Source organism: Saccoglossus kowalevskii, chromosome 19 (assembly GCF_978046115.1).
Source record: "Saccoglossus kowalevskii chromosome 19, keSacKowa6.1, whole genome shotgun sequence".
NCBI classification, from domain to species: Eukaryota; Metazoa; Hemichordata; class Enteropneusta; family Harrimaniidae; genus Saccoglossus; species Saccoglossus kowalevskii.
Genome location: NC_140659.1, coordinates 19,464,046 through 19,489,887, shown reverse-complemented (window position 1 = coordinate 19,489,887; position 25,842 = coordinate 19,464,046). Strand labels below are relative to the sequence as shown.

The 25,842-nt window shown below is 35.6% G+C and overlaps 2 protein-coding genes across 2 annotated transcripts; one reads left to right on the top strand and one right to left on the bottom strand.

Moving 5' to 3' along the window:
• Positions 1–5,290: 5,290 nt before the first annotated feature.
• Positions 5,291–24,838, bottom strand: LOC102808316 (transient receptor potential cation channel subfamily V member 6-like). Its single transcript, XM_006821990.3, has 15 exons — positions 24,353–24,838; positions 15,145–15,242; positions 14,828–14,950; positions 14,261–14,401; positions 13,735–14,003; positions 13,256–13,408; positions 12,680–12,895; positions 12,508–12,594; positions 11,464–11,534; positions 9,352–9,514; positions 9,069–9,135; positions 7,751–7,884; positions 7,003–7,140; positions 6,747–6,856; positions 5,291–6,526 (listed from the first exon to the last, which is right to left on the bottom strand). The coding sequence occupies exons 1-15, from the start codon at positions 24,580–24,582 to the stop codon at positions 6,448–6,450; spliced, it is 2,079 nt and encodes a 692-aa protein (XP_006822053.1). The 5' UTR covers positions 24,583–24,838; the 3' UTR covers positions 5,291–6,447.
• On the top strand, positions 16,527–21,579 carry LOC144360118 (histamine N-methyltransferase-like). Its single transcript, XM_085494036.1, has 5 exons — positions 16,527–16,650; positions 17,203–17,406; positions 18,933–19,141; positions 20,180–20,336; positions 21,206–21,579. The coding sequence occupies exons 1-5, from the start codon at positions 16,527–16,529 to the stop codon at positions 21,577–21,579; spliced, it is 1,068 nt and encodes a 355-aa protein (XP_085350162.1).
• Positions 24,839–25,842: the final 1,004 nt, after the last annotated feature.

The following is a 25,842-nucleotide window of genomic DNA, read 5'->3' as shown; positions in this document are numbered from 1 at the left end:
TGTGCGAATCTGGAGGGGGGTGTCCTACTGTAGTTATTTAGCACAGCTGCTTCGCCAAGTTTTATCATTGTACCAACGTTCTTTCGAAAGTATATTTTAAGACCATGCTGGGGACAATATTCAGGTGGGTGTGCGTATTTACAAATATAAGTAACCTAGACCCAGAAATGTCGAGGGAATGTGTCCTACTGGAGTTATTTATAACTTTTTGGCCCAATTGTTTCAAATTGAATATTTAATTACTTAATTATATCATTTTGTAGTTACTCTGTAGTATTGATCATTTGTGTGATTCCGACACCTCCCCACTTCCAACACATAACATATATCTACAACAATACTTGATTGTATGACGTGTCATAACAAATTCACTAGAAAACCCATATAATCAAAAGATTATTGGGCCTCTCGTTTGGACCAACATGGTATTCTAATGTCATATTCAATTCAGGGTTGAAACCAAAATAACAAATACATATGTAATTACCATATTTTTGTAGATTTGATTATCTCTGATTTAGGAGATGACATTGTGTTATGTGAGTTGGGTGCTGGCAGTTTAACAAAGACTACACACATAATATCAGCATTATTGAATAAAAACAAAGACTTGACGTATATACCGATTGATATAGCTGGAGGTGTGTATACAGTTTTGTAATTGAATGAATTTCTTAAATTCTTCCATTTATCCATCCAAAATTATGGTTCAACAGTTGGAAAACAATAAAACCACTTAAGTGAAGTAAAATGAAATAAGAGGGCAACATTTGACAACAATCATATACATATTGATGAATTTCCATCCAGATCCTCAGAAGTTGTACTAATCATGTCTGGTTTCATATATACATTGCTATTATAATACATGTGTTGTTGAATTATCTGTGTGTTTTGGTATTTTCTTCCACCGCTGCCATAACATTCAATAGTTCGACACGTTTTTCTCATGGTGCTGCTTTCGTGTCTTACAGATTTTATGTTGCAAAATGCTACCGTGTTACAGGAACAATTTGATTCCGTTTTGGTTGAGCCATTTGTTGGGGATTATAATGATGGTTTGACTTATTTAAGAAGTATACGAAAAGGGAAACTGCTCATATTTCTGGGAAATAGTTTAAGCAATATACCCTTGAATAAAATGGAGAATTTTTTATCAAGGGTTTTAGAAACAATGGGTAGGTGTAAAGTCCTTCTTTATTCGTTAAGGTTAAGTTGTTGTGAAACATATCTGCAGATTTTATTCCTCTAAAACTCAATATATTGTGTTATTTGTTTTCGTAATATTTATATGTGCAGTAGTATTGTGTGTACCACTAATCCCCAGTGCACCACAACCTGTTGGAATGTAAGAAAAGAAAGAAATTTGTTCAGCCGCCCCAAATAATTGGAATGTTTTCAGATGACAGGTAGCAAGAAAACGGGTGAACTGACCTGAACTAATGTTCTGATTTTACAGGAGAAAAAGATAGATTTCTGATTGGTATTGATCTCACGCAAGATAAAGATAAAATTCTTGCCATGCATTCTGATCCAAAAATGGGAATATCATTTAATGAAAACCTACTGAATCGATTGAATAGAGAGTTCAACGCAAACTTCAAAAAGGAAAATTTCCAGTTACATTGCAATTACGTTATTCGTGATGACATGTGTGGCACCGTTAAACACGCACAATATATACAAAAGGCCCTAAAAAGCACGTGCGAACATGTCGTACATCTAGGTAAGTATATGTGTTATTTGTGTATCTGTACAAGTCAATTTTTGTTAGTACCAAGGTGACGAGGTGACATTGCATATGTACAATATTGCTTTATGTAATATATCATGGAACTTTGATGTAATAAAGTTGTTCAATGTTCTCAATGGTCCATGCAAACAGATATTTTGTGTCAGTTTGGACAATAGCAAAATGTAAAACTGTCGAATAGTATTGTCAGTAAAAGTTTCAGTAAAATGATTTTTGCTATGAAATCGCATACATGAAATTTCTAATATTCTGTACTCCATTTTTCGTCCGTATAACTTAAGTTTATTTCACCAATGTTAGGTCCCCATTTCTACTGGATCGCGTAAAAGACTATGAATTGACTAACATCAATATTAATGTGGCCGAAGCATCCTCGAAATCATAACTATATTAAACATCTTGTTTATCGTGTAAAGATCAATTATGGACATGAACGGGAATCGGTGAATGATTTCTAAATTATTTGTGTAGACGAAAGTTTATTCCATTTCTACCGAAAGTGAGCGCGCGCAATGGGGGTCACTATATTTCCAGTTTATCAGTATGCGCATGTGATATGGAGAAACATACTTTACAGACGTTTGGCAGGCCTGTAAAACTTCACTCTTGATGTTCATACCAAAATCATTTGTCAGTTTGAGATTATTTCTCACAGCTTACAAAATGAAAGTCGCAAAACATATTCTGGGTTCACAGTGCTTGTAAATTCTGGTTTTCGTATTTTCTCATAATTATGCATTACTGTTTTATAGTAAATATTTACAGTTTTGTGCAAAATGTGTCAAAATGGATAAGGTTTCAAGAGATGACGTTGCAATACTGTTCACATATATGAATGAAATGAAGTTTTTGCTGCACTCTCACGTGGCAGAATAGAATGTTTGTTGGAACTCGGAAAAGAGCAATTATGCATGATTACTGAATATGTTTCCACAAATTGGGATTTAGCTAAACTGCATACGAGATAAACAAGATATCAAATCAAATTCTATAACATTTTCCCCACTGTTTGCTCGGAGCATCTGAAGAACAAAACGGCTAACATTAACAAGAAACATGCCAATAAGCCATGACTATCGAAGGGTTTTCTAAAATCGAGCAAAAGTAAATATTATTTTTTAATTTGTGTGAATAATTTATAATATCCAGATACGCACTTATTATAGGCAATACAAGAATCATCAATATAAACTGCTAAAAATGCCCAAACAACGTTACTACACTAATAAATTAAACTCTGTTAATAAGAACAAATGTCAGGTGACCATTTAAATTCTCAATAAAACCACTAATAACATTGCACAAAAGCTCGTCACTTCTAATGACACCATTCTAACTAATGAAACTGATATCGCCGAGGAATTAGTCTAATTCTTTACAAATATTGGGCCGAATCTAGCTGCTAGTAACTAACAACATTAATCATATATTTCAATAGACTCTAGCCTAATTCATACTTCTTCAGTTATGTTTCTGATTATGACGTCTTCACCAAGATCAATCAATCAGACCCAAAAAAGTTTGTTGGTTACGACCAAATCCACTCAAAACTTGCCATTCATTCATCTTTCATTATCTCAGCTCCCCTTGCTCACATCATTAACTGCTCAATAGCCAGGATTACTGCCGTATTTAAAAAAGAGGACCCAGTACATATGTGGGAAATTACAGGACTATTTCGATTCTTTCTGCCATTAGTAAAGTTTTTAGATAATTGTTGGCTAAGAAATGATTAATTACTTGGGAAAAATATGAAATACTCCAACAACTTCAGTATGATTATCGAAAAAACACAATATTAAACTGGCCCTGGCTGATACCATTGACCATGGCATATTAGCCAGTAAACTCGAAAATTATGGACTTGGGGGGTACAGTACTACAATGGTTAACAAACTACCGTTCCGGTCGCAAGCAGTATGGTGTAATTGACACAAGCACTTCGCCACCGCCACCCCCACCCCGAAATATCTCTTGCGGCGTTTCATAGGGATCGATTCTCGGCCCGATTTTAATTCTCTTGTATATAAATGATATTGCTAACCAGAGTTTTCGATTTTTGCGGACGACACCAATCTTTTCAAAGTTCTTAGAAATAACGTTATTGATCTCAACAACATTAACTTCGAATTCCAGAAGGTGTGCAACTGGTGCAATGCACATAAATCAATCATCAACACAAACAAAACTAATATGTTAATTAAAACATCTAAGAGCAATTACTTGTGGCAACGTTAAGATGCAAAATAAAACTATAGAGGGCGTCTTATTTAAAAGTACCTGTGAGTGACAATAAATTTAATTGTTAAGAACGCAATTTGTCTAAAATCCGTCATTTTGTCCCACTTTCTATTCTTATCTTGCTTTACAACTCTCATTTTAACACATATTATTTACTGAAATCTAGGGTAACACCTACAAATCCGTTCTTGACTAAATTATACTACTCCAGAAAAAAAATGTTAGCTAGAATAAAGTTTTCAAATGTTCGTGCCCAACGGCCCTCCTATTAAAAAAACAAATATTGTAGACTTCTATAAACTTAGTAACTACCCGAGTTTGTTTTTTGATCCTAATAAAAACTAGTTTGCCCATAATGTTGACCATTACTTCGAAACTCTTCCACACAACTATGCAACACGTCATGCTACTAGTTCCAATTATTATATTCCTATAATTAATCTTACTACTAATCAACACAGTATCATATATGCGGTAGCAAAAAACTGGACCTCACTTCCTGATTCCATAACAAATATTGAAAGCAGATATTTATTGAAAAAATACGTTAAAACTGTATCTCATGAATCAATATACTTGTTATGTTTCAGAATCTGTATATAATTAATTCAATCTTCAAGCATTTAATTAATCACATCAATATCACGGGGCCACATACTAGACTAGTTCGTATGAACTATATCTGTGGTCTTCACTAGAATTACTATTATTGTGTATATTAATATTGTTTTTTTTTCGGAACCTTACAATATACAAGGTTTAGTAGTGTATGGTACACATTGTGATGATTTTTCTCTATTGACAGAATATCATTTTATATATATTCATATTTTACAGACACGCTAGGTTTAACTATACATTTTAAAGAAGGTGAACTTCTATATAGGCACGAATTGGTAAACGGGAGTCTTAAATGGTCATGGAATCAATTTGAAGATACCATGAAGAGAAATGGACTGTACTTGGAAAAGACTTGGAGTGACGACGCCAATAGTTATGGACTAGCGTTGTTAAAACGAATGTAGACATTTTAAAGATAAGATTACGCAGTTTATATATAGTTATGTAAGATGAGGATCTCATTCTTGATGGGTACCATATGCGAGTAAATAAAAGTTAATGTCATCAAAGAATGAATGGATCATTTTCGATAAGATTTGATGTGGAAACAATATCTACTTGCGATTAAATCGGTTTCCTTAACAGACTCGTTCACATGATTATTTCTGTGATAATCTCTTTTTAAATAGCTCATTTGCAACAGCATTCTACTGAGAATATAAATAACTGTCATACTTTAGTTTAGACTATATATACATGATATCTTTATTTAGATTCATTTTTCAACATATAATAAATGTGTCTGTCGCGTGAGTCTTGTGAAAATTGTCACCACATTATATTATAATGTAGTTACACTACCATAGAAAACAATGTATAGCACATGTCGTATATCTAGTTAAGTATTAATTGTGTATCTGTACAAGTCAATTTTCACTATCCTATTCTAATACACAAAACTAAAAGCAAAAGAAGTATATAGACTGAGATGTTATTGGATACCGTGACATTGCACGTTCGAATGCGATGTCCCGATTGCTTGAGCTTTAGGATAATAAAGAAATAAATCAACCAGCAAAGAGCACGACTTGTTGATGAATAATATTAACTTCTTGATAACAAGTATATTGGCATACAGAGTGAATATTCAAAATCATTATTTGATGTTAAACATAAAAATTATCTCGATTTGTACCATTTCTAAAAACGGTGACATCACAGATTATTGACACAACTCTGATGGCAAAACAAAGTAGATATTACCGTTTTAAAAAAAATGCTCGCTTCAAGTATTAGTCAATACATCTAGTTTTGTGTGTTGTGTCATTCATTTCGTCCTTTATAGAAACGTTTATATGTTGCTTGTTAGTAAATTACCTACAAATTTGCACATCAAAATCTCATCCATCGAATATAAATACAACACTACTACATTTACTATTAACTGAATATGTCCATCGGGATAGGAAAGAAATAATTATTAATAATTCTGCATTGGCTCTACATTTCCAGTATAATGTCGAAGGCATATAGGCGATGCAGGTTTTAAAGAAAACAAATATCTAGGTAAATGTCGGCATATATTGCGATTTCATAGATATCTAAAAGTACTTCATTTATTAAGTCTACGAACTTAGTCTAGTACAACGAAAACCAGACTCACAAACATACTAATTAGGCGGACAATGCATGCAATGAATCGACTTCAATGGAAATACTAGCCTTATTGAAAATATTGCAAGCATAATAAATGTAATTACCTAAAACACTTGTGTGTTGTGTTAGTCTGCTAAATAATAAATGATATGGTCTGCAATAAACTAGAAAGTACAAAACACAATAAATTGGTTATATTCAGCAGAATGATCCTAACACTATTTTTGCTGGGATGGTTACATTAGTCTTCCTGTTATAAAATGATGTGGAATACTGCGATGAATCTTCGAATGTTCTTCGTCAGTAACTTCAACTCTATAACAAAACAAACCAATAATGCAATCTTTCATCCTCCTCAAACTCAACTATTATAAATTTCACTATTATATGATTGATAATTTTCACGAAAGTGCTTTAAATGAAGAACACGTCTTTTTTTTAAGATAAACTAAGGTGGGAAACACGTGTCGATATGCATTATACCTGAACACTTAGATACACTGGTACAGCACCACGCATGTTTCAACACCCTTACCGTATATATTGCTTCTTTGGATTCAGTCCAATAACTACTCCATTAATCCCAGCCTTTGGGAAAAAACATTTAGGTCCTCTTCGCTCAACCACGAGTGTAGTTAGTACTTTCTAGTAAGAAACGACACATGGTGTATATGTATAATCACGTTTACATTCGTGAACGTTTAAGATTCAGTTTGATCCAGTTACCATTTGACGATGATTACGTGGAATACGCATGCCTAATACAGCAAGGCTACTTGATAAATACATACCTGCATACTCCAAAGATGATTCCAGTCATTAAAAATGGCCGAATATGAACTTCCCATCATGACAATCAGCATATTAAGCATCAGCACATAGGCGATTATTAAATATGCATAAATTAAAGCCTTTGTGAAAGAGGACGTCTGCAAAATATACAATAATAATCAACTTCAGTTAAAAAAAAGATTATTGCAATCATATACTTCATGAGGTGCCACTAGAAATGGTTCAGGAATACTGTCCCGACCAACTTACTCAGTAGTATAGAGTACGCTATTTGGACATTTCTAGCCAAATAATAATTTCACTTCAACTACTCATGTTTTCAAAAATACTGCAATCGTTTCTGTGTTTTTTTCTGTTTTGTAAGAAATGGCTTTTCAAACTTTTTAAAATTTATTTAATGATACCAAAGTAATCAAGCAATGGGGTGTGATTGTCACGTTAACAAACACAAACTGCAGACTAACATATTTAAATGAACAAGTTCGCTGGATTAACTTTTCAAATAGTGCCAGTATCAGTGTAGTTGAATCGGTTTCGTTTAGGAGTCTTTCAACATATGTTCGTAGTCTTTGATTTATATATTGAAACTAAACAAATTACTCGTTAATACGTGAATGTAATCCATTGCTTTATAGTCATGCTTTTCAAGTTCTCATATTATTCCATATGGGGAGTTTATTTGTATTACAAAATCTGTGTATTGGCATACTGGTATTGTGAAAGCTGGGTTATTTTAACAATACGTACTGTAGGGTCGTCAAATATATCCAACTGTACCAGTCCTAACATTGCACTATTTAAGAAGACTGCCGTACTTCCCAGTGACGCCATTTCACGTGGCATACAGTAATCAGGAATGGGATAATACATCATGTGAATTGCTGGGAATAAAAAAAGCAAGACAAGAAATGTTATGTAAATAAATTATATAGTTTATAATAGTGTAATTAAGTAAAGTTGAAATTAATGTAATTGAACTTTATTTATTTATGTATGTGCCGAGTTACATTTCATCAAAACAACGCCTCTACCTCATATCGTAGAGAGTCTCGATTGAAATGCAATCTTGACCAGTTGTTGCTGATACACATCTATTTAAATTAATTTGGATAATGCGCAGTTTTCCATGTTTGTTTTGACAGTTTTCTCGAGTGGGTCGGAACCTGTTATATGCATACTGCGCAAGTAGTTAAATTTCTAGTGCTATTTTTAAATCAAATCAATGCATGATATTTGATATCTCAAAAGCATAAAGTTTTTTTTTTTATTATTTCTTTATGACGTGCTAATTATGGACAACCCGCATAATTGAGTGATCAGGTATCACTTATGACATGGAGCAGAATATTCCAAATCTTTTTTTGATTTGATTTGTAGCGAATTGTTTAGTTCCTTGAGTTTGTACTTGTGATACGTTTTTCAGACGTTTGCAGTGTTATTTATCTTTTACAACTTTGAATTTGAATATCGTGTGGGTATTGATTGTTCTCCATCCCAGACATCCTTGCGGCCGGAATACAAAAAGTATTTCTGTCACCACACACCGCCATTTTTGGTGAAACGCCACATAACTGTTTCTACGCGTATTTTTTGTCGTTTAATTGTTAGAGGAGGCTCTCGTATTGACTTCTTCATGCCAGTAAACAAGTTTTAAAATATGTTATCGATAGCGGATGATTATTTTGTTTCGTAAACTCACCGATTAACCGTGAAATAGTTAATTTCATCGAGGAATAACGGTTACTAAGGTGTTACTCGGTTCATCAAGCGGACCGCCCTGTCGATCACCGAGCAATATAAATTATAAAGCTGCCAGAATATACAAAAAAACGCATACGCTTCCGTCGGGTTCGAAAATCGAAGACATGCATGGCAAGTTTTTGGTGGGCGTCTTCGACTGTGACGTATCGACCAATCAACGACGAGCATAAAATAGCATGGTAGCAGAGATATTTCCGTAGATATAGACATCTGCTTGGGAGATTGGGTATTGATATTATCTCCGGTTTTATTATACTAGCCTCGTGTATTAACAATGATAAATAGTTTAGATACATTGACTTACCGAGTGAAAATCCAGTAAGACAGATAAAATAAACCATAAAAAACTTGGTTATATCTTTAACCAGAATCTACGAGTACGAATCATATTATACGAGGCATCAATAGGAATATCTGAAGAAGTGGTTTCAGTTATCGTACACAATACTTTACTGTGACAACCAATCGTATCCAAAGGAGTTGATATTCAGATATTGTTTTCAAAGTTTGCAAACTTATTGTGTTGAAACTAGTAAATCTCACACGGCCAGTGTGCGAAATATTTAACATAATTTAAATTAACTCACAGATTGGATCATGAATATGAATGGACCTGTACATTTATATCCTCTGGCAAAAAACATGCAGTAGAACCATCCAAACAGGAGTGCGCACGCTGAAATAACTTCTTGCGATAATCTAGATACTCGGAAGAACGGTTGAAGAAGAACGCTATTGATCACACACCAACTACACACAATGTAAAGAAACTTCAAAATCAATAGTGTAAAGATTATTCAGTAGACTGGCAAAGTCCGGAATTCTTTTTTTTTTGTTTTACAAAAAAATATAATTAATTGTCAATTTAGTCTTTTTAACGTGACCTCGAAAACTAGCGTCACTGCGAAAGAAATCCCGACTGGGCGCATTTTCAAGTGACTCCCTGCGTTGGAGTGAAAACCGGAGCGGAATCACTCCGGTAATTATGCTAATTAAGGTAGAGATGCAGGTTCATGAGCACTTGGGAGTGATTTTTTCTTTTGCTTTTTATTATTCAAACAGTCTTGGCTATAGACTGTTAAAATTTTGTAGAATTGTGAATAGTGGAACATACTCAAAAACGTTTTTAAAATATAGATAACAGGTGCAAACATTATCTCTTTTGAATACTTAGCAAGATTTAGTAAGGCTGTACATAAATAATAAAAAAAAAACATGGTGAAAAAAGGAATGACGGGATCTCCATATTATGCACTATATTTAACTTTTAACAAAACGATAATACATTTAAATTTTGTACTGTTACAGCCATTTTAATTATGAGCAAGAGCAAACTTCTTACTGAGTGAATTGTTATGCAAATTAGCAATTATCTCAGCTTCTTTTTAGTGCACATCCCAGAACTTTAAAAAAAAAGCTCCTAGACGCTTTGACCTTTTGTTTTGAAATTTTCACAAATGATTGACAATGTGTTTATCGTCAAAACGCCGTCGGGCATTGTTTTTGGTTGAATAGTGTTACAACAATCGTACATCCAACTAGCCTGGGTGTTAATTTATGCATAAACTTGAAGTAGTGAAATTTGAGATGCTGCCCTGCAACATTGACAACTGGTAGACAGTTTTCAAGACGGCACTTTCTCCATAGTAAACAGATGTACCCATAAACCAATTTTGACGGGAAACAGAAGCATGGTTTAGAAGCTTTTTTTTTTAATCACTTTTGACCAAAAAGCACATTTTTGTGCATATTTCAAACTACAGTGTCCATAAAAAAAATACTAACAAAATTTTAAAATTCATACAATAAGCTTTCCGAAAATATATAGTATTGTGGACAAGAGAGGTCATCTTGGTTTCCTAATTAACTAATTAAAATACCTGTCACGTAAACTGCATCTCTACCTTAAAATATGTTGACGAGCATCGACAACGAATCAAAGTGCAGCTGTATACGTCATCTCTTATCTATGTACAGGACCTTTCACTTTTGAATAACTACTTATATACATTGGACATTTAAATCGACATGTTTTCAGTAAACATGGATGAAAGTATCGCAGTTTCACTTAAAAAAAGTTAAAGTATTCATCTCTGCGATCGAATCGAGTCAACCTTAAAAGGGTCACGTTTACTTTCAAATACTCACTCATGAATAATCAATGACATCATGAATAATTAATATCAGTCAAATGCCCGCAGATGCGTCCAGTCAGGATTTCTTTAGCGGTCAGGTTAGTTTTCGCGATCACGCTAAAAGGACTAAAACAACAATTATTTCTTTTTGTAAAACAAAAAAGAAGTCCCGACTTTGCCAGTCTAATTATTCAGTAGCAATCCTTATTTAAAAGTAACCTATACTTTGTACACACAAAATACATATCTTTATGCACGTTTCCAATCAAGAACATCGATTTTATTCTATTAAAATGTGATCGAATCCAACGTCGATGTCTCATGTGACAGTACATTCATGCAGGTTACTAAGTTTATTCTATAATAATTAAAACTTTGAAGAATGCCAAATAAACTGGCAAATTAAACACTATGCGTTTCATTTGGTTGACATGGGTGTCACTCTTGAAATAAGTAAACGGTAAATGTTCAAATAAGTTTCCAAAAATGCGATTCTATTAGGTCAACAGTAAATTCAGAATAAATTATAACAAATCCAAAAACAATTCAAGTTGTGAAACTTACGCAAGCAAATGAAATGCAATGGCTGACTGACCCAGGTATACTTTAACACGAAGCTTGCATATGTCGATGATCTGTTGAAATAAGACATTCATTTATTCATGTTATTCTTATTTGATTTAATCTTTAAGAAATGAATTTGGCAAATACACAACTCAAATTAGTGTTTGCAGTATTTATACTAGACTCAAATGAAAATAATTGTAGCGCAGTTATCAAAAAAACATGCACAACTTTTTGATATTAAACAGCATTACATAAGAGCTTTAATTTGCCCACTTTGTTGATGATTCTGATTTACTGAGAATCATCCATAATTGTCCATAATTTAAAGTGACGTCATTATTATATTTGGTTTTCTTTTTAGCAAAAAACATCACAGATCTTTGTTGTCTGTGGGGTGCAGCCAATTTCATGTGTTTTTGAAATCCCTGACTATGTACAAGGAAAGCAAAGATTTATAACTAGATCAATTGTGTCGCTTTCATAGAATACAAGTCGTAGCCATTTTTAGATACGCACCCGAGAAGAATTTTCTTGTATATATAGGTAATCGACACAATGTCTTGGTCAGTGGCTTGTAATTGCAAGAGGTCGAAGATATATTTAAGCTCATTAAATAATAGTCCGCAAAGAAACATTAGTTAAAGTGTCTACCTGTTGTACTTATATTGGACTCAAGCCCCGACATTGAAGACTCCAGATGTTGCACCTTTATTAAAGCTACATGGTTTTAACCAATGTGTAAGGTTCGATTTACAATGATAGTTTTCAAGGTATATACAGAATGCAATGTTTGTTTACAAATTAAATACGGTTATCTGTAGCGATCACACACTAACTATGAATAAAACCGTAACGGTTCACAATCTCCATAAAGACAAGAAAAAAGTGTGGACTTGTGGGGGAAAAAGTTTGGAAAAAAAAAACTAAATCCCAATACATTCTTACTAGGTACGATTGCTCAAGACAGCAAATCAGGTTAAACGTACTTGTTGATAACGTACGAGTAGCAATGTTTACCTATGTAGCTAAGTTCGCACCTACCTCAAACGTCGTCATGACAAGCGTCGCAAGAATAACAAAAATTTCCCCACTCATGCGCACATAGTCGCTGGTGGTTTCATAGGCATCCTAAAATAAAGAAAAGCAGCATGTGAATATCCCGCTTCATATCACCATCTTGCGCACTACTCATCAAAACGAAATTTTAACTTACTTGTACTGATACTGATTCCATCTTGAGTGCTTGGGACGACGAGCTGGCATTGACGTGGTACACGGGCGTCATTGGCTGGTTATACAACACGGCGGTGAGGATAACCACATAAATCAAGTACATTACAGTGGAAAATAGCCACCACTTTTGAATATACCTGGAGCGCTTCCATTCCAACAGCTCTTTTAATGGGCTCACATTCACAAAAGCGCTGAACTGTAATTAGAACAGTTACAAAAAATTTCTTAAAGATATATTTAAATGTACAAATAAACTATTCATGTGAATCAACTGAAATATAGTATTATCTAAAACTTTAATTTCATCTATATACACCTAACATTTAGTCGACACATATCTGTAACGCACACGTCCCGGTACTGTACAATCGTAATGGGCAGTATCGCAAAAAATTATTTAAATTTTAAAATATATATTTGTGTCCCCGATAATCCAAGCTATCTTCTCCACAGTCCGTGCCCATAAATGTATCTAACATTCTAGAATCAATTAAGAATCTATGGTTAATTTACGTTAATTGATTTTTGATATTGATATTCAAAATAAGTAGCTCACAAGCCTAAAATCGTTACGAAGGTTCGATGCAATGTCCTTGATGATAGAGTTATTTTGCAACGTGTCGACCTCTTCTAAATCATAGGCATAGCAAGTTGTCGTCCCATAATTCCATAGGAATGTTCTTTTTCTGCTCATCATATGCTCAAAAATCTATTCGGGAAAAAGAATAAACGAATTACGTGACAAATTCACGTGTTATACATAAACATATCTTTTAATATGAAGACGTGACTGATAGCTATTCAGGGTATATACTATCTAATAACATTTTCAGTAAATAAGGAACTTGTATTATATAGTAACGCACTGGCATACTTAAACTGCAGTGCTATTTTGTGAACGTCCAGAGTCCAGAGTACATTATTACAGTATGTTTTAGTATTTTATCTGTCGACATACTCAAATAATGTTCTAATAGGATAATGGATCCGAGTATTACTTGGGTGTTGGTCACTCATGGCAACCGGTTTCCTCACCTCGATGTTTCTTTTTTTCACAGCTAATGACATAGGAGTCATTCCCATACCATTTCGCAAATGACTTAGAGACATTCTCCCTTCGGCGTCCATATTCATTATGAAGTCGTACATTTCTTTCGCTCTTTTTGTGTTTGCGATAGTCGTCAACATGTGGACGGGCGTGTTACCGAAACGATCCCTCGCCCTCAGTGAGGCCCCACGCTGTACCAGAAGCTCCACTGTTTTCTTGAGGCCTTGGCAGACTGCAAACGATAACGGGTATTCGCCTAAATGGGATAAAAGTCAATATGTATGATGTGTTGTTGTGGTCTGGCAGTAGTATGCTGAAATAATGTTTGGCGGTCGCTATAATACATACCACACTCTTCTAACCAAGACACGAAAGCGACACGGCTTTAAATATATATATGCAATATATTAACAGTATACCGAGGTAATTAAATTATCCCCATGAATATATTTGTAAGATACAACAGTCGCATGGATATGAACAACGATAAATATCCGTTGGGAATTACTCTACCGTAGTAACATTTGCAATCCTTTCCGGGTAAAAAGAATGTCCCACAAGCTCTCGGTTTCTGGACATCTGCGCCTCGATTGATCAACTCCTCCACCATAGTTTCATTATTGTTCATAATGGCAATGTGTACAGGGGATTCCCCTACAAGAAACGGCCGTTCAACAACAGTTACATTTTAGAGCATTGTTCGTCCGACAAGGCCGAGTGAGGGGGCGCCCCCTGTCGAGAGCTATGTTTGTTTTCGTCGATCTAAAGCTCAAATCGCGTGGCATTGTCAGAGCAGGTGCAGTTATGTTATCATTATTCAGATAATATTTGTCGATTTTCAGTTTTGCCGTTTATTAGCTCAAATCGAGTGACCAACCGAAGGTAATAATATACGAGGTATATACGCGACCTAATCTTCTGTAGCCACCAGGCACGAGAGTTGGTTCTCGGCTCTAAGCGTGCGTATATATATATATATATATATATATATATAACATAATATAGTGGATTAAATTTACAATTAGACCCCAATTGGAGCAAAGTGAATAAAATCGACTACTAGTAATATTACACATTTACCCAGATACAGTGAAGATGTCATTTCCATATTGACCAGTCTCCTGTCACAGTCGGCGAGAAATAAAGCGATGTCATCTCTGTCGACTAATAGTGCATGGTGAAGAACACTCTCGCCATGTGGCCCTGGCAACAGGAAAGTAGGTAATCACGCGTGTTATGAACAACATCATGACACATATATAATAACATAATCACCACAAGCGCTATGCCGAGAAGAAATGTTGTATTACCATAATCACAGTCCCTCTAGATGGACTGTGCTATAGTGAGTGCTACCATTGCGCGGAACAGACAAATAAATGTACAGGTTAACATACCTCTAGTACACAAGTCAATTCTATTTGATAGTAGCAACCGCTTTACAGCTTCTAAACTTCCTTCGCTTATAGCTTCGAAGAGAAGAGAGATATCGACCCTACAATGAAAATGCAAAACGTGTTTCCGATAACTAGCGACATCTAACGACGACGCGCTTCCGAGACGTCAGAATACGTTAATGGACGTAAACAATGGTTGCCACGGAGATGCTTTGTCCCTAGAGGGCGCGCAACCTGTCGGAAAGACGCATTGATACAAATGTTGACTTGTCGGAAATACTACTGCGGGGAATAAGATAAATTATATTGTGGATTTTCACGAGTTTTATAGTATGACACACGCGATAAATGAAACCATTCTCATCGACAATACACACAAAGCGTGTAAAACCTATTGTATATTAAAAAGACAGACATTTTCCGTAGTATATAATTTACGCTAATAACGATTAAATATGGGATGACAGATGTAACGATCTCTCACCTCAGAGCTGCATTATACAATGCCGCACAGATAAAGGCGCCTGTATGAACATTAGCGATGATTTACTGACGCATCCGCAATACAGAGGAAAGCAGAACACGGTCTCGAGGATTTTAATTAATGCGTAAAAGGAAAAATTTCTGAAATTTAGCATCGCTTTCAAATGAATATTTAATTGCTTTACGTACTCTTGTGTATGAGTAATATCAGGAATACTATTAAATATTTTATTTCACCTAGCAGTATTTTGGCTGAAACAGACATTTTGGCTGTCTTTTGTATGAAGTTTATTTTGAATAAGTTGAATGTAAAATTTATGAAAAAAAAGATACTTTCGCTGGATTTTATTTTCACATTTATTAATTCAGCAAAAATAAATTCAAGTGAAAAGAAGTATTCCCGTAATCCTGCAATATAGGTTGTCGCACTTGTCTACGTCGAGTGCGCATGCGCAGTGACTGCCGGCCGTTCCTCCCCGAAAATAAAATGGCCGCGTTGTTCGCTGCCGTTATTAAATATACATGCACGTGTTCCTGATAATCTGACTACTTATGGACAACGTTGTTATATTAATTATTCGTTTGGTTATGCACTGGTAGGCATTTTACGACAGGCCAGTGGAGTATAGTTTATATATCAGACTGTAGGTCACAGTTCATTTATAAAAGGTTATATTACCCCCAATGAATGTCGACATCGATTGTACTGAACCGAATAATTTGCTGACATTCAGGAACAATATATATATTAATTAATCGTTGCGCGATCAGTGCGCATGCTCACTACAACGTCACATACATATCATATGTTATAAGTATACTCATCCATTTATATTAATTTGCATATTTCAACACTGGAACGTTATCTACTGTTGTGTTCCCTAGCGACAATTTGTCTGATGTCATACAACACTTCACGATTCGTGCAGCTCAAACCTGTTCCGTTTGTAGCCAGCACCACTGACTTGGCCATTTACCACAAAGTGCTGAGAAAAGAGGTTCCGCTGCTCGGCATGGATGGAAGTAAGTATACAGTCCATCGTCCTGACTAACTCTAGATGTATTTGTAAACGTTGTGCATACGCTAAATTCACAATTTCGGAACGTTATGTATGAGTAAATTCGTCGCTGCTAATTGTGCTTTGAAAAAAAAGGGATGGATGACCAATCAAGTGGTTTACACTGTCGCTATTTTTAGAATGAGATGTACATAGCAAAGTGAATATTTCATTTAATTGTTTGCATCGTGGTCAAGTTCACATGAAGATGGCTAATGGTAGGCTGGTAGTGTCATTTTGAAATAGTAATGTGTGAAGTGGTAAATACGTGAACATGATGTAGTAAATTAAAAAAACAAAAATTATAATGTCAGAGCGAATACATCATTTTTCTCAGGTTTGGTGAAATAAAACGTCATCACCTGCACACACTTCCATCTAATTTGCTCGCGCCGCTACAAAATCAGTACTATATATCGGCAGGTACGTCACCTGCACATTTATATAAATATCGCATTTTGACATACTAAGTAATTAACGTAGATATGGTTATTACCACGTTTTTTATCTCTCCAAGAAAACGCTACCTCTATCAATGGTTCCCGAGACTCAGTGGGTCGAATCAGCGTCTATTCGTACTACGCCATCAAGAAGTATTACGAGATCTCGAACCACTGCGAGACTATGGCGTATTGGCTGGATGAAGAACTACCGGCCGTGCTACAGACGTTGTCACCGAAAGAGGAATGTGTACGTGTATTGGCTGTGGGTCCGGGAAATGGTAGGTTGATAAAACACAGAACAAAATTAGTCAGATTTAAAAATGCGAAATTAGGTTCCAAACAAAGAGAGCTGTACGATATGCAACGTTAGAATTATAGACATAGCGAGTTTATTTTGTAGAATTTCTTTAATGAACTATTGTAGTACACAAATGGCAGGCGCCTCTTTTTTTTAGGAGTAATTAATTAAGCATTCTTAGTTAAAAACGATTTAGCTTAATGTCATGCTCTAATGAAACAATGTATATAAATAAATTAAACGTTACGGAAACAGATAATATAAACAGAACCGAGTTTCATTAATATTCAGATTTAGGGCCAACACTTAAATACATTTCGATATGCGCGTTTTCTTCATGTATTGATCAGTATGTTTCAATTGTTGAAGGGTACGATATTTGTTTTCAATTTTGTTGTTTGCTACTGCATATTGATAGTAATTTGAATATTATTTACCATAAAGTAAAAAATGCGTTTACATTGCGTATTCATATTCGTTTGATAAAAACATTAATACGCATGCGCAGTAATTGATTTTGTGATAACAGAACAATCAACGCACTTTGCCTAGTTAGAGAATTACACGGTTTCGTCGAACAAGAGCAATGTTTTAAGTTCACGGTAAAACATAATCCAATGTATTCATTCATCCATATTGCATCTTTCAAAGTGTAATAGTAAAAATAGTAAAAATGTTAATTTTATTGTAATTGTTGTAAAAACACGAATTAATACAACCTGGAATGCAGATATGCAATATGTAATCAAACGACATTTTTAAATCATCCATTTCCTTCGAGAAGATGACATTATAATGTAGCTATATAAAATCAGTTGTTGACAAATTCTTCAGAGACGACATCTTTTTAATCAATTTAATCAAGAAAAATAACTAGTTATGGGTATCGTAATATTTAATTGAAGCATACCGAAATACGCAAATGCATACATCACACGTAGCATGATAAGAATTGGAATTTAATATTCTTCTAACGGTCGTCATTAAGGAATAGCAGGTGCTGAAATTTCCTTAATTGCGTCCGTCTACAATCAATTGCGATGTAATTGGAATGAGTACTGCGAAAGGGCGCCCAGCGCATTGAAGCATTAGTCATCCATTTTATATTTGACCGGTTTCCGTTTCCTGCGTACGCCAATTGTCTGGTGATCATAATGTATGTAAATTAGATGTGTGGAGGAAGTGCTTCAGGCTCCGATTGTGGCACAGGAGAAACGATAATTACGAAAATCGTGATTTTCGTGGCCCCGTTGAATTTTGCAGCTGGCAATATACAATATATCAATTGTTCAGCCTTGGTATAATACGTTTATTCGGTCTATATTTATTAAAAAAATTATGTTTTCCCTATTGGAAGAGGTTTTGCAATTTAAATACAATGAATGAATTAATGCAAGTCAGCTAAACGAGTATTAAACGCATCACAAACAAGAATATGCAATGTTCGACTTGTTTTGATTTTAGTAGTCAGTTATGACATGTATTCACTGTTCTTGTGATTTTTAGAGGTAATAGACACGACCATACTTCGATGCGTCCGTGAATGGGTTGCAACACTCAAACCAGAGATGAAAAGCCGATCAGTGTACTGTCAGTTTGTCGAACCCATGGAAGATGTGTCACAGCTGTACGAACGGTACAAAGCGTTGCTCGGCAAGAAGCGGGCTGTTGAAATAAACATGGAATGGAGCACCTTAACCCCAGATGAATACAAGGTCAAACAATATTTAGTTATCTTTATTCCCCGTACTTTCACTTCTTGATACTCAAACACGTGATTAGAACGAATTTCTCTATTACATGTAGTCAATAAACCTTTTTTGCCATGCGCAGTAACGCTATCTTATTATGCATAATTAATTCATAATACTATATCGTTATTCTCAAGTTGATGGTACGGAAAGAAGCATTTTCAAATGAACGGCAAGAACGGTGTGTGAAGGGAAAATTAAATTAAATAGCAATATAGCATTAGTGGTAACCTGTTTTATAGACGAACACATTTAAAGCGCGGTGGTCGTCGCGCAGCGCGTGTTCGAATTTCATGTAAACAAACAGTGTATTTTACACGCGTTGTATACGTCGCTACGAGTCCAATATCGAACAGGACGCGGCACGACGACTGCCGCCCTTTAAATTCCGGCAGATGATTGTGAATGCAAAGTGGTTTTTTCTACTATATCATAAATAACACCAAGTACGCCGTTTATAAGAGTGGGACCACGCTGCCACGAACGGAGGCTCGTGATTTATTCACAAATCTGTAGACGGAAATATAAGTGCTAAACCTGATAATTATGATACCCGTGAGGGAAAAAACGTGCAAAAACAAAAATAATAACAGGACTAAAATCTCTGGAAACCTGAACCAGCCATATGATAAAATGCACCTGGATGCGAGTGGCGGGTTTCAGCTCTAACTCTCAACAAATAAAACAAATACTGTTCCTTAAACAGGGGTTATTAGCCAGACTGACGCATCCAAACAGTTACGTAACGTACTACCGGGGTATACCAAAAGCGCCTATACTACGTAACGTAGCAACTGTAATTTATTCATGTTAATCGCATTTATCGGTGATTTTGTGAAATGTACAAGCATAGTGCAATACATGTTTAATGTCGAGTTCTCAATTCGTGAATGCACGCTACGAAAGACGTGCGCTCTGTCAAAGATGCACAGTTGGTCTATTCATCCTGCTCAAACTCTCAGTGATTTCATTCAAGTTATTTTTATGTGTTTCTCTTTACAGGGCACATACGAGCACGGCATTCATTGTGATTCGAAGTTCCATGTCGTGCATCTGATTCAATCAATCTACTACGTGCGGGATCTTGAAAACACAATCCTGTTCCACTACATGCATGCATTGAAGCCAGGTGGACTGCTTTTGATGTCCGTCAACTCAGGCGAGTATAATCAATTAATTAATTGTTTTTGAGTTATAATAGTTCTATTTGAAGCACACGACACGTACAATTGTATTGGTCTCAAGACACGGGAACATCAGCAAGCGCATTGGACTGGCGGTATTTACCAGTAATACACAAAGCGCACTGTCGTAGACTGTTCATTTTTTTGAACGAATATGGTTTGTGAACGATCAAAATGTCAGTTGCGAAATTGTCCGGTTTATAGCATGTTCACTACTAGTAAAACAATTTGTCCGCCCAGATCTAGTTGACTTTTGTTCTGATCTCTTCAATCATCGCATCGACTCTAAGCTTATGACTTATTTAACCATGGTAGTTGGAACAGTTGACTTCAGAAAACTAATTTCGTGGCTTTCGTTCTTAACGAGATCTCGACGGCCATTTTGCACCTTTTACTGTCAGGTGTGGCGTGCCGTATTCGACAATTAACAACAGTTATATTATCTTATTTAAAATCACGCATATTGCAAATCTCGGGCTTTCACTCTCCGCAATAACTGGTTTTGTTTAGAACTTTGTTGGCTTAGTTGATCGCTCTGCACATTGACTTGGGATATGACAATTTTGAATTACTGTTGATTGGACGGAGAATTTTTGGGGTATTCAAATGTCTAACTACATGTATACCCTCCTTGTGTATATTAAAACACAGTGTGTCTTAACTTCAATTCAGTTGGAATTAAATGCAAATTACACTACCAATCAATCTTCGTGTTGTAAACTGTTTTTAATTGGTTGAGAATCTCAGCGAACTTGAAGAGCTTGCATAGTCCTTTGATCAGAAATTGTATCACTATTATGGAGTCCATGTTTATTCGTGCATTTGTTTTTTTCTATTCTCTCAGATAGCAACGCAAGAGCTAGGCTGCTAGAAAAGTTCAGTTCTGGTCGTTTCTCGCGCAGGGCATCGGACGTGACAGAGATATTGGATAAGCACAACATACGCTACACACGTATCAACATCCCAGTAACTGCCAACATTACTGAGGTATTTGATGAAGATTCGGAGCTCGGGAAAGTCCTACTCGACTACCTCTCTAGTGCTATTAAGTTTCGTGAGAGGGCGCCCGGTCATTTACTCGACGCCGCGTTGTTTCATTTCAAAACGCCAGAAAGTTGCTTTCAACGAAGAGGCGAACGGAAGACGGAAATATTGGTCAAGATGGGATTCGATTTGATCGTCATACGTAAAAGTCACATACCAATAAATGGAGAATAAGCGACGTCGTCATGTTCTCCCGTGTGTATCAATGATGACTCGTAGGCTTGCATAGACTGGTTAAAAACGGTTCATTTTTATTTGCGATCAATCTTTGTTTTACCAATGGATCATTCTCCGTTCACTGCGTGATCCCGCGTTATGTCAAAAATCGCGTGTAATTCGACTGACACGAAACAATTTTTTCCACGCTTAATAATGTCCTATGCACATTGGCGTGCAGTGAGTGTATCTTGGCACCATACTCCTCTCTGGAGGCTTGGGATTTCGACATTGAAATGTAAAAAAAAATCAGGTTCGAAATCAAATAATTCGATTTTTACAGCAGACGTACTTTTCCGCGCTTTTCACGCATTACGCGAGATCTTGCAGTGAACGGATATTACCTATAATTACCGAGCTGAAATGCATCAATCGGGTCGACACTCTGAACCATCGTCCTCACTTCACAATCCAAAAAATAGACGCACAACTCTCGCATATAAAATAGCGGATCTGTAACTTGAGGCTAAAATGAACTAATCCCACAGCCCATCATCAAACCCTTTTACAAATCCGGAAAAAAAAATATTCTGTGTTGTCAGACTAATCATTCTATATATTTCTCCTGCAATATACGTAATGCCTCTTATAGCTTGCAAGATTTAAGCTCGTGCATAAAACCGTGTAAATTCCGGTCACCTCGCCTAGCAAATTGCAGTACCTGTATTGCAGACATACAGTCAAGCTATTCAGAATCTCTAAATATAAAATGTACAAATTTCAAACACCACATACAATTGATAGAATATAACAAAACTTCTATGCCCATCACCAATTCGAACTGCGCATGCTCACAGTACCCTCCCCGGTGTGTTGCAAAAGGCTCACAACTAAAGAAGTCACATTATAATGTACATCGAGGGATAGTCGTGCAGTTTTAAATACAACAACTCTGATCACTCTGAAATTTCCTACCAGAAACTAAGACGTGCATACTGGTCGGAATTTCATGTAAATATTGCAGTTCGTGTTGTTTAAGCAGAAGTCAATAGAAACAGTCCACCAAGACCGTGACTACTACATTGTCATTCGGTTTATATAAATCGTCGCGCGTCAGAATACTACAAAAATACATTTTAGACAGTATAATTGAGTCGAGCGCATACGCCTACTAATTTAGAATAATGACTTTTGGCACTTCCTACTTATTCAAGTTTGTTTGCGATATTCCGTTATACACCCCTCTCTCAACCCCGCTAAGTAAAGAATCAGCAGACACGAAGCAATTGCAATTCTTAAGCACAGCTCGGAAGCTACGGCTGCCGCCTTTACTGTACATGATCAAATGACACTCTATAGATAGTGTAGTAGTACGTTCGAGTTTGTTAAGTTGATTTTGCCTAATACACAATTTGTCTTTGATTTAAATGAAGACACAAATAACAAACCATGAGACGCATGCGCATTTAACTCCGTCAGATTGGAAAACTCGCCAACCACTATTAAATTCAGAATTGGTGACGTGTGCACTACACACACATTCACATTATTGCGCTGCAGTCACGTCTTTTCAGAATACATTGTATTTATAACCAATCGTGTGAATAAACATAAATAAAACAACTTGTATTCATAAATGTTATTACTTAATTATTAATAACCGCAGTTATGTATCACAGTTCATATTACATACATGAGCGTGTACATATTTTGCACACGTTGTTTGGTGTTCAGTTGTCATGGCAATTAGAACCCCGGCCGATTAGTTATTATAAGCCTTGACAAATTGATTAATGTAGTATTTACAGTTAACACCAGGTTATATACATTTAAGCTCAAGTCGCATTAGTTTAAGTGTGTGTACTTAAACGGTTCGTAATAACGACTGATTACACTGGAATAATTACATATCTATCTTATTTTAAACAATTTCATTTATTTTAAATTTAATCGTCACAGTACTAATAGGGAATGGGGGTTGGTATTTCCGAAAATGTGTTCCATTTCTATTCATGTAGTATTTGTCTCAACTCATTTAAATACTGGCCATAATTAATAGACAGGATTTACATTACATGCAAAATGCAAAACAAAAAACGAAAGTGTTATTTATTCCTGTCGTTGGGGGCTGAATTTCACCACAGACTTGCTGTGGAATGGAATAAATATAACGCGTAGTCATGTTGGTAGATTTAATAGTCAATAATTACTTTCGTTTGAAGTTCCAGAATGTTTATTAAAATTGAAAACTATTCTCGAAATGAACAAATGTGCATTATGTCGTGCCTTTATTTTCAAAACAAGGTCGCATTTTTAATCAAATTTTTATTCATGGTATTTTTCGCGGTATTCCAGAGAATAGCACAAGTGTTAATAGACTAACGACTATGGGTAATCAGTAATGTATATAAGCTAGCATACCCACGCAAAGTATATAAAGAGTTGCCATTGTACACTAATTTGGAGAATTTATAACCGAATCGCTCACAGAAAACAATATTTGTGAAATAGCCAAGATGCTCGCCAGGTTTTACAATGTATTCAATATGGTGTTATACATAATGTGGTATAGTGTGTTAATACTACCAGCAAGTCGAATGACAGCCAAGGATTTCATTTAATTTATTATAAGAATTGCCAAAAAATCCACTGATTCAAAGAAAGACAATCTTCATTACATGTGAAAGTACCGTAACTGCCGGCGGGAGTACGCCATTATGGTTGGCCACGTGTCGGTTTATTTTTCATAAGCAGCATCAATAATTCCAGGAGAAGATAGAAATAGGCTTACCTGTTATGCAGAGTAAATTGACGTAGGTGGCCACACAGACTGGTTGGTCGGCGCGTGGCACTGATGTAGAGTTCATCCAAGTATTGGGCGTCTTGTACGACTACTTTACCATCGAGTGGGGGTGTGCCATCGTTTTCATCAACATTGTAACCGGCGTAGTCGAATGATGACATTTCTTGCGAGGTTCCATCTAAACTCTGCATCTGTATTGTATTCAGCCTTGTTGACATGGTCTGTACTAGCGCTTTATTATGTTCTTCTCTGATAATGCAGTGAGCCAGTTTAGTTAAAACGGGTGCTGTTCAAATGTGAGACAGACGCATTTGAGGTCTCGAATATTGTTTCTTTCTTTAAATCAAGAAACGAGAATACGTTTATGTTCACTCAGTCATTAATTATGCACACGTCAAACTCAATAAGTGACGCGGAAACTTGGAGGTGAACGCTGAAGTGGCAATAAAACGCTCCGGGTGTCAACAACACGTGTCTTTGTAAAATTGTGTTCCCATCAAGTTTCCATTCTTGACAACAAAGTAAACGTGACACTGAATTCTATTGGCTCGCAAACATTGAAAACACCTGTTGAGCCATGCTTGAGCCAACCAGTTGACGGTTTGGAGCAGGTGTGTTCTGTTTCTGATTGATTAATCCAGGGCGAATCACAGACACTAAAATTACACCAAATTCTGAATCACGCGAAAATTGATGTGCACATATAGCAACTTTCAATTCTTGTGATATTCTTATGAATTAGTTCTTCATCGCGCTCGTCGTCTAATAATTGTACTAGTTAACCCTGTGTAGTTTGGTAAGTCATTATACCAGCTCAATCAGCTGGGAGTTTTCCCTATATATATCACTCACAAATGTAATTTACTAAATGAGGGGCAATAACGTCAGTAATATCAAATAACGAATAATTTGTGGCCGATGACAGATAAACCACGTGTCCGTAATCGCCAATGCAAGTTACAAATTAACATATTAACATTGTTATACATTACGCGCCCGATAGATACACGTACAATTGTCAGAATTGATACGTGTTGTACGTGTTTTAGCTGTTGAGTTTTGACAAAAAGATGAAACAATAATTACAGCAATGACTGTGTTGGCAATCCCCTGGTTATTGAAAATACAATTTACGCGTTCTGGGAGAGGTTTACGTATAAATATGAGTACTGCCCAAGAGTCATTTTATCGTCAGAAAGATTTTCTATCTTTCTTTCTATAAATGTGTTTTTCGAAAAATCACATACTTTTGAGGCAGTCGGTGAATCCTGTCAACAATTTTGCACGAAGTTTCTACTGAAAAAGGGTGACAATGCTTCTATGTTCGAATGGAATATATGCTATTAAAATCTGAATATATATTTCGTAATGCGTTGATCTTTTGAAATTTGTTGCTATTGTTCTCATAAAATAAATTTCAGGAAGTGTACTCTACAGTATAAAGAGTTTAATAAAATTAATTAAATAAATAAAAATAA

What these genes read in the sequence shown, in the direction of transcription:
- LOC144360118 (XM_085494036.1), top strand. Translation starts at nt 16,527, where the DNA reads ATGTCATACAACACTTCACGATTCGTGCAGCTCAAACCTGTTCCGTTT. An exon ending in GCTGCTCGGCATGGATGGAA is followed by an intron (nt 16,651 to 17,202) that starts GTAAGTATACAG and finishes TATCTCTCCAAG; the next exon opens with AAAACGCTACCTCTATCAAT. An exon ending in GGCTGTGGGTCCGGGAAATG is followed by an intron (nt 17,407 to 18,932) that starts GTAGGTTGATAA and finishes TGTGATTTTTAG; the next exon opens with AGGTAATAGACACGACCATA.
- LOC102808316 (XM_006821990.3), bottom strand. Translation starts at nt 24,582, where the DNA reads ATGTCAACAAGGCTGAATACAATACAGATGCAGAGTTTAGATGGAACC. An exon ending in TGAAAAAAAGAAACATCGAG is followed by an intron (nt 13,409 to 13,734) that starts GTGAGGAAACCG and finishes TTTCCCGAATAG; the next exon opens with ATTTTTGAGCATATGATGAG. An exon ending in ATCATCTTTGGAGTATGCAG is followed by an intron (nt 6,857 to 7,002) that starts GTATGTATTTAT and finishes GTTTCTTACTAG; the next exon opens with AAAGTACTAACTACACTCGT.